Source organism: Pteropus vampyrus, unplaced genomic scaffold (assembly GCF_000151845.1).
Source record: "Pteropus vampyrus isolate Shadow unplaced genomic scaffold, Pvam_2.0 Scaffold117, whole genome shotgun sequence".
NCBI lineage: Eukaryota > Metazoa > Chordata > Mammalia > Chiroptera > Pteropodidae > Pteropus > Pteropus vampyrus.
The window spans coordinates 2,620,831-2,629,870 of NW_011888898.1; the positions used below are offsets into that span (position 1 = coordinate 2,620,831).

At 51.2% G+C, this 9,040-nt stretch overlaps 1 protein-coding gene and 1 pseudogene across 1 annotated transcript in view; one reads left to right on the top strand and one right to left on the bottom strand.

The window, feature by feature from the left end:
* Nucleotides 1-1,245: 1,245 nt before the first annotated feature.
* On the bottom strand, nucleotides 1,246-1,361 carry LOC111743663 (annotated as a pseudogene).
* Nucleotides 1,362-4,603: 3,242 nt separating this feature from the next.
* RIPOR3 (RIPOR family member 3) overlaps nucleotides 4,604-9,040 on the top strand; it is a 68,501-nt gene continuing 64,064 nt past the window's right edge. The window contains exon 1 of the mRNA XM_023534082.1: nucleotides 4,604-4,734. Within this exon, the coding sequence (XP_023389850.1) occupies nucleotides 4,732-4,734 (3 nt within the window). The 5' untranslated portion in view covers nucleotides 4,604-4,731. The remainder of the gene's footprint in view (nucleotides 4,735-9,040) is intronic.

Consider the following 9,040-nt stretch of genomic DNA (forward strand, 5'->3'; position numbering starts at 1 on the left):
GGGCATGTGGCGGGTGTCTGGGGTTCTCTTTCAGGCCAGGACTCGGCCTTGGCTAATCCCCCTAACTGATAGGCTCCCAGGTTTCAAGGCAGATTCTTTCCTCTGCTGAAACAAGGTTTATGGCCCTGGCTGAGGCCTGAGGGGGAGGCTGTCATTCCAAATGCTGCCCCGGCTCAACAGAGCACACGTCTGTCTGATGACTCGGCAGTTCGTCGCAGTGGAGCAGAAGCGCCAGAGACAAGGTCGTGTGTTAAAATCAGAGTGGAGGAGAAGCCTGGAAAGAATGATGGACTGTGATATTTGTCTCCAGAAAGAATCCAGCAACCTGGTGTTCTTGTCAGAGCCGAAGGTTGACAGCGTGGATAAAAGAGGGGAATTTTGATGCCACCACCTGTAGGAGAATGATGGATTGTACCAAGCGGGATGAGTTTTGGAGATGGCTCCTCCTGTTAAACTCATTCCACCACCCCCACTTCCCAAGCAGGACACGCGAGACTAAGGTTATTCATTTGAGGGCACAGACAGCGAGGCTCCACAGGGCCTCAGAGTCTGCCGGTTTGGCCTGACCCCGAGGGCCCGAGAACAGAAGTATCCTAGAAAGATCACGTAACCTTTCTGCTCACTCATTCTCCTCCGTGACAAACTTCCCTGGGGCATCCCCTTCATTCTGAGAGGCAGAAGCTCACTGTGCTGGGCACTTGCCACCTGGGCTACAGTTAGCACTTGGCACTGCAGGTCTGTGTGTATACATCTGTTGTCTGTCTCCCACGAGGGCATTTCCTGCTCATTTACTTCTGTCCCCAAAATGCCCAGGCCGGCATGCAGGATGATGACACCTACTCTGCTTGCATCATGAGGCCGCTGTGGGGGGTGGACACGAGTAGAGACAGGAAGTGGTTTGAAAGTGTTAGAAACCTGTGCCGTTCGGAACTGTGTGCCTGTGGGGGCTGCAGAGAAGATTCTGGGGCCATGGGTAGTGAGTGTCATGATTTGGGGGACTTAAAAGGGCATTTAGAGTCATGACAGATCTATCTCCCTGCCAGTCCTCCCATGCCAGTCTTGGCCTCATATGCCCCAAATGCCAGCAACTCAGGCATCACCTCAACAACTTTGGCCAAATTCATTTGTCACCTGGGCTCTAGATGAGTACTTAATATTGTTCTTTAAATTGATTTACTTTCTCTTCTAACTTTTAGTTGTGACAAATTTTATTTTATTTTTATTTCTATTATTTATTATTATTTATGCCTACAGCACCTGGTCTTCCTAGGTGGTCTCTCATCCAAGTACTAACCAGGCCCGACCCTGCTTAGCTTCCAAGATCAGACATCGGGCTTGTTCAGGGTGGCATGGCCGTAGACCATGGACCGTGGCTCCACTGGGACACAAACCCAGGACCTTCTGCATGTAAAGCAGACATGCTAACTGCTACACCATGGAACCACATCCAGTTGTAACAAATTTTAAACCGTCAGGGAATTTGAGAGAGCGCCAAGAACACCCATCTATCCCTCTCCTAGATTCGTCAGTAGTTAATATTTTTGCCACATTTGCTTTCTCTATTTCTCTTCACATAGACATTAAAAAAAAACGTAATTATTTATTTTCTGGGTTCATTAAAAATACTTAAATAAACTTTCAATTTTAGAATAGTTTTAAAGAAAAGTTACAAAGAGAATACAAGCAATTCTTCTATACCGTGTACCCAATTTCTCATTGTGTCTCACACCGTTGACATCTTACATTGCTGTGGTCCATTTGTCACAACTAATGAGCCAAATATTGATTCATTAGTATGAATTAAACTCCATGTTTTATTAGGGTTTTGTAAGTTTTCTCTTATCTGATAGAGTCACCTTGAAATTAAAAAAAAAAATTAAAAATTGGGAAATGTCAATGGGAAATGAGGATCACTTGACAGACACAATTCTTTTCTGAATGACAGAAGCCTGAGGCCAGCTGTCTCTTTGTTAAAAAGAGAGATTAGTAAATGTATTAGAGGTGTTACAGACAGATTAACACAAAGGTGAGACTTTCTCCCAGGCCAAATGGGACTGGAAGAAAATTGCCGCAGGAATAAAATGACTTTCCCACTATCAGATTCAGACTTGTTTAGAGCACAGTCTTGCGTCCTGCTGGGCACCACCCTGTGTGAGCTCCAGTTCGGGAATCTAAACGGTCTCACTATGCCACATCCTCAGATGGCCGGAAACCCCAAGTTTGAGACTGTCCGGCCCCAAATTTGGAGTGCCCTTCTGCCCCGGAGGATGGGGGCGGAGGGGCTGGGTGCCCTAGCTGGCTCAGGGCTGTGGAGAATGTCATCTGTCTTCTCTACAGTAACCAGCCCCCGGCTGAATTCCTAAAGTCAGCATTTGACAAGTGAAGAACAGAAGAGAGCATGCTGGAGAATGCCTTCGCCAGCGCGTGCGAGAGCATCCTGCACTGGACACGAGGTCCGCCTGCCTGTTGCTTCTGGGAGATGTGGGCCTCTGTGTGGCCAGCGAGGGGGAGGGACATGGCCAGAATGAACCTGTGCTTTCTCAGTTGCCCTTCGCATAAAATCTGAACTTGTTCACATCCATTCCTTTAAAATGCTTCAACGTGGTTTCCATGTTATATGTTAGAGTAAGTGACACAGTTTCCTGCAACCAAGTCATCACTGTCCAATACTTTCCTTTCAAGTGTGTATCTGCTGTCCTCATCGCCAGGAGGCCTAAGCCCCCTCCAGAATAACTGGACAGCTCCCTGCTCTGAAGGAATTTCACTCTGTGATAAGTCACAGTTGGCTCAAGGGGTCCAAACCTTTAACCAGAGGTGATCCAGCTGGAGTGTTTGCAGACTTTCTGGGTCTCCTGCTCAGGAGAGCTGTGTACTTGTCCGCTGACGTATTGTAGAATTCTCTGAGTTAGTCCGAGGAAGCAAAGGGGTGCACGAAATTTTCTCCGTGTGTGGGGTGCAGCATCCCTAGAGAAGGAAGCTGGTTGGGACACAAATAATAGGCGGATCCATTTTCATTGCTTGAAACGAAGCTATTACAGGTCAGAGCACCACCCTTAAACCTTTTTGCCTCCCCCTTTTCCCAGAGGTAATGAGTCAGTTTGGTTCATATCCTTCCAGACTATTTTCCTGGCTTGATGTGTTTCCATAGTATTTCATTTTATGTGTGTGTAAGGGGGAGGGTTACCCATTCAGGATTATACCAAATGTCCCATTCTGACCCCTTTTTTGGTTAATCGATGGATACTTATTTCCAACTGTTTCCTATGACAAACCATTTTTTTCCTAGCAAACTTCTATGTGTATGCCTCCTAATGCATATGCGTAAGTGATGTTTTGGGTGGCAGCTCAGTTCCGGTTTTTGAAGCTCTTGCCAATCACCCTTCAGAGTATGTGTTTGTTGGGGGAGGGGAGGTGTCAGTTTCTGTTCTTTGGGGCTGTTTGGTCCCGGTTTCTTGTTTGCAGTGGCTGCAGGGTAGGAGGGAGCCAAGGCGAGGCAGAGAAAAGTTCATCTCCAGGTGTTTCAGGCTGAGAGGCACCGCAGGGCCAGACCTCTCCTTGGCAGCCATCAATGGGGACTTTGTTCCTGGGTGCATCCCTGAGCGGAATCCGAAAGCGAGACATGCCGAGGTGACAGAAGGAGCCGTGGGTTGTGCTGGGCCCCCACCCCTTGACTCAGAGACACCAAGTTTATAGGAGTCTTACACACACAAATGTAACAGGGGTGTGTGTGTATGGGGGTGAACCCTGAAATAACTAGGTTATAAAAAAAGTCGGGGAGAAGCAGTAAAAGAGGCTGACCACTAACTATAAAGAGATAGAAAGGAAAGGCAAGCCAATTGGCACCCCAGGGGAAGTGGGAGGTGCAGAGAGAATGATAGGGTTTGGGGGAGCGGGGGCCCGGGGCCGTCGGAAGGGGTGTGTAGGGAATCGGATCCCTGTCAAAGGAGGAGCACAGGAGGGAAAGAGGGAAGAAAGGAGGGAAAGAAGAAGCGGGAGGGGGCGACACTGAAGTGGCAAGGTAAGCAGAGGGAGGAGAGGCTGGGGGCGGGGCGGGCTGCGTCCCTGTCTGTTTGTGATTAGCACGCAGCCCGGTGCGGAATGGAGTAAACAGAAACTCCCAGGCGTCCCCACGCCCCCTCTGAGGCAGAGCAGAAATCAGATGCTCCGTGATTAATCGTGGAGAGTTCAGGACACGACCACAAGCGCTGTGTGGACTTGAAACTAGCAGCCTTTTCCCAGTCCCCTTGCCAAGATGGGAGTGGGGGGTGGGACGTGAAGGGGTGGGGGCCCCGCCTGCTGGGGGCCAGCATGGAAATCTCCCCGGCAGAGCTCGCAGTGACAGTGACGGGCAATCGGCCTCGTCCAGAGCTGCAGGCAGCATCCGGGGGAGCGGGGCCCGCCGGGGAGGGCCCAGGCGGGCTTCCTGGAACCCCGGCACCACGGCCGCCTGCGCCCTGACACGGGCCAGATAAGAGCCCCGCTGCGCTATCGGAGCCGGCAGCGCGCAGTGCCCACGGCACCGCCGGGAAGAAACGGGGCGGTGCGCCCCGCGCTCCGCGCTCCTCGGAGCCCCTCGGAGGCGATCCCCGCCCTGGCCAGCCTGGACGGGCTTTCGGGAGTCCCGGCTCCCCTCCCGAGTCCCAGAGCGGGCGAGAGCCAGCGCTCGCGTCAGCGATCCAGGCTGCTCGGAGGAGGATGGCGTGACACGGCCGCGAACGCCCAGAGCCGCCGATGGTGAGTGCGCAGCGACCGCGCCGGCTCCGCGCGCGCGCGCGGGCCTGAGGATCGGGCTCCAGGGCCAGGGGAGGGGTGAGCGCTTCCTCGCCTTCCAGCCTGCAGCTCCCCAAGCCCGAGAGGGGAGCCTGCAGGATCTGGCCGTGTGGCCGTGTGCAAGTTCTCCCCGCTCTGAGACTCCGTTTGCCCATCTCTGAAACCGAGTGGTGGACGGATGCGATTTTTAGCGGCTCTTACTGTGCCTGCCGTTTCTTGTGCGTCCGCTGTGTGCCAGGCACGGTGCTAGGCATTATAAAGCCCCCAATGGGATAGATATTCTTCTTCTCCTCACTGTATGCAGAGCAAACAGAGGCTCAGAGAAGTGAAATGACTTGCCTAAGGTCACACAGCTGGTCAGTGGCAGAGATGAGGGTCAGATCTCCGTCTTTCTGACTTGACTTTGGCTAAACTCTCCACCCACAGTGGTCTGTATTCTGTGTTCTATGATTCTGTGATTACCCCAGGAAGTGGGGGTGGAGGAAGAGAGGGATTCTAGAGAGCGTTTTGTGTAGGGGGCAGGCAGAGCGGCTGGACAGAGGAAGAAGCAACGCGAGGCATGGCCTTCAGCTCTTTGGGTGGTGGTGTGTCAGCTCAGGGAGGGGGCACACTGTCCTAAGACGGACAGGGGGTGCTGGCTTGAATGAAGAGTGCTTAATGTCATCTGCTGTGTTTGCTGCCCTGTTGTAGGAGGCTCCTGAGGGTAAACGCTGGGCCGGGGTGGAGAGAGCTGGGGACGGAGAGAGTGGCACATGCCTGTACTAGATTTTGTTCCAATTTTATTTTGACTTTTCAAAAATCTGTTTCAAATCATTCCGGGCCCCCACGGCTCCTCTGGACGAAACGGAATTGTGAAACACATCCAGTGCTTTCCACAGGCCTCCCTGGGGGAATCACACATTAATATCGTTGCAAGCTATTTGCATATGGAGTTCCCGCAGCTGTGGCTGGCAGCAGCCAAGAGATAAGAAATCCACAGCAGGGCGGCGGCAGGTGGGAAATCCCTCTGGTGCCAGGCATCTGGGCCGCGTTGGAGGTCCAGGCACCCAGATGTGGCCTCCTCTTTTCTCTTCCCTGGAAAATTCCATCCTGCAGCTCTGTACTGACTCAGGCCTCCGGTCCTTCCAGGGGCTGGCTCAGGCCCTCTGCCTCGGTCTCGAGCTGAGACGTGAGTGGTGGCCCCAGGTGACTTACTTGTCCCAGAACCCCTCCTCCGCCGAACCCCAAGTCCCAGGCAAACTGGGGTGGCTGCCCACCTTACCCAGTTCTACTCTTTTTTTTTTTTCTTTGTAACGTTGAGCTTAGTCACTTCCCCCTCTGGGCCCCCGTGTCCTCCTCAACAAAACAAAGCGTTATTTTAGGAAATCTCTAAAATGTCTTTGCAACTCTAAAATTCTGTGACTCTGGTTGGGGAGCATTTAGGTTCTAAATGTGGGCGAGGGCGTTCGAGAGTAAGACACAGCTCAGGGAGGCAGAAATGCTCCTTTGGGACCCAGTGAATCTGGCATCAGAGAGGGCACGAGGGGAGGCTGGAATTACGATGGGCTTGAAGAAGCCATCAGTGGCCTAGAGGGCCATATCACCGATGTCAGCGATAACAGTCTTATGGACCCTTAAGCTTCTGCAAAGCCTCACGGACTGCTGAAAGCACAGCTGGTCTCACAGCTTCGTTTCTGTGCGGAGTGATGTAACCCAGATGTCTGCTGGTTACAGAGTCCTCGCCTACTTGTCACCTAAAGGCAAACACCCCTCAGCGTCCTCCGGTTCTTGCTCCAAAGTGGTGTCTCACGTGTGTTCCAAAGGGGTGTCTCACACGGGCTCACCAACTGATCTCTGGTCTTATTTGTTGTCCCCTCCTGCATCTGCCCCCAAGGCCACCTAGAGAAGCTTCACCATTGTCACTGCCCATCCCAGCACTCCTAAAGCTCCCAGCTTTTAGCACCCGAGCTGGTTTGGGTTCTGGGTGGAGGTGGAGGGAATGACTTCCTCCCCAACCTGTGACATTCCTGTCGTGTGGTCCCTACACAGTAGAGTGCTGGGGCCAGCGTGTACCGGCTCACAAAAGTCAATTGACAGCTTTTCAGGAATTTGGTGAACTGGTTGCTAAATAGAACTATTAATAAAAATTAACCTTCATAAACATATATTTAAATTATATTAAAAACAAAGGTAATACCCTCTCAAAACTCTCACGTTCCGTTTTTTAAACTACATTTTACTACTATTCATGCTCTTGAATTATTTACATCCATGGTAGCTGCCTGGTGGAAACGCTGTATAACGGTATGCTGTTGCAGGTCTCCACGATTTCATTTTGAGTGACTGTCAAGTCGGCGTCGGACACACTGAAAGTGTTTACACTTTGGGAATTGGCGAACAGTATGACTCAGGACTTGCCTTAGTCTTTTGTCCAGTGTCTGGATTTGAGAAACTGAGGAAGAAAAAGTCAATGATGCAGATTAAGTGTGTTCTCTCTCTAGCACCAGAAATCAAGGAAGTTGCTCGTTTTGTTGACAAAGGAGTGAAGTTCCGACACGCTCTTGGTTTTATCACTTTTGCCTTCCTCCTTAAGATAAAAGAAAGTATCGACCAGCACTCGCGAAGAACTACGGTTGCTCAGCAGTTGTCACTGTAGGTTGATGACAGATACAAGAATTAGGGGCAAAAATCAATGAAAACGTTCTGTGTGGATCAGTTGATATGAAATATACATCTGTATGTATATGTATATGTGCATGCACATGTACATGCATATATTTGTATACACACATGCATGCACGTGTGCACGTGCACATATACACACACACACACACACACACACACACACACACACACACACACACACACACACTTTCTCCTGGAGACCTGGTTGGTAAACCTTTACCAGCATACCACTGGTCCTACAGCGGATGTGCTTGTGCCCAGGGTCTCAGAAGTCCTGTCATGGACCATCCCCAGCCCTCATCCAGAGGGATTCAAACTCCAGGCACTGGCTTTGGACACAGTTCCCTCAGCTTCCTCCTCTCTGCTAACACAAACCGGCAGCCAAACTCCTCTCTCCGCCCTATGTGTCGGAAAGAATGCAGAGGCCGGGTGGGGTGGAAGGTGCTGTCTGCACCAGCGTTTCTGGCGTCCCATCCGAGGCAACATCCTGCTCAATTCCATCCCATTACAGGTCTCGCTCCTGACATCCTGGGTTTTCACGCATGGCACACGATTCCCTCATACAAGCGGCATCTTGGAACAAGTAAAAGGAACGGCTAAGCCAAAACTATAGGCAAGTTAAGACAACTTTCTATTTTTAGAAACATTAGAAGCCAGGTGGGCCCTTTCCAGTTCTTCCAAGCCAGCAAGCACGAGAGGAAAATTTTTCTCTTCCCCAAGTTCCGCCTCCTTTACAGTCCAGACCACGGAGGGGGCCCAGGTGGGGACACTGGCTAAGCGAAGTTCACCACAACGCCAGGAGAGCAATTTTAAACAGAACTAAAAACAGGATCTGTTATTATTTTATTTCGCGTGGTAGGAAGGGCAATCCTGAGTGTGAATGTCACTGGCTCCCGCTCCAGGTGACCACTGCTGAGTTAGGGGTGCCTGTTCTCTAAGACCATTCATTCGCTCTTATTCATAATTTTAGTTTTCAAAACGGCGATCATTTTCCATTCTAGTCCGCATCTTCCTTTTTTCCTTTGATGATATATCCTGGATGATTTCCTTGTTAGCCCTCGAAGACCAAAACTGTTCCTTTCAATGCCTGCATGACAAAGACCCAGGAGGCTGTAAGAAGGCTTCCCTTTTGATAACCAACTCTCTACTTTCTAACCAGGTCTCAAACTTCCTTGACCCCAAAACACACGAGTAGAGTCCAGCTGCTTCCACTTTCTACTAACACGAAATTCCGTTGGCCCTACCCTCAACAGGTGTCTGGAAGCTGACTGCTTCCCGTCACCTCCGCTGCCACCGCCCTGGTCCAGGTGGCCATCATCTCTCTCTGGTCTATTGCAAGTGCCTCCCTGTCTGTTCTCCACTTGCAGCAGGTGGGGTCTTGTTAAAAAGAAATTAGGCTCTGTCCCTCCCCTGCTCAGGAAACGCCACCCCCCTCCCCCGCCGCCCATCTTGGCTCCCACCTCACCCAGAATAACAGAGAAAGCCTTCCCTACCCACAAAGCCCTGCAGGACCTGGACCTCGCCGCCTCGCTGTACTTCCTGTTCTCAGCCGTACGAGACATCGTTCTGCCTCAGGCCCTTTCCACTTGCCTCTGTCTGGGACTCT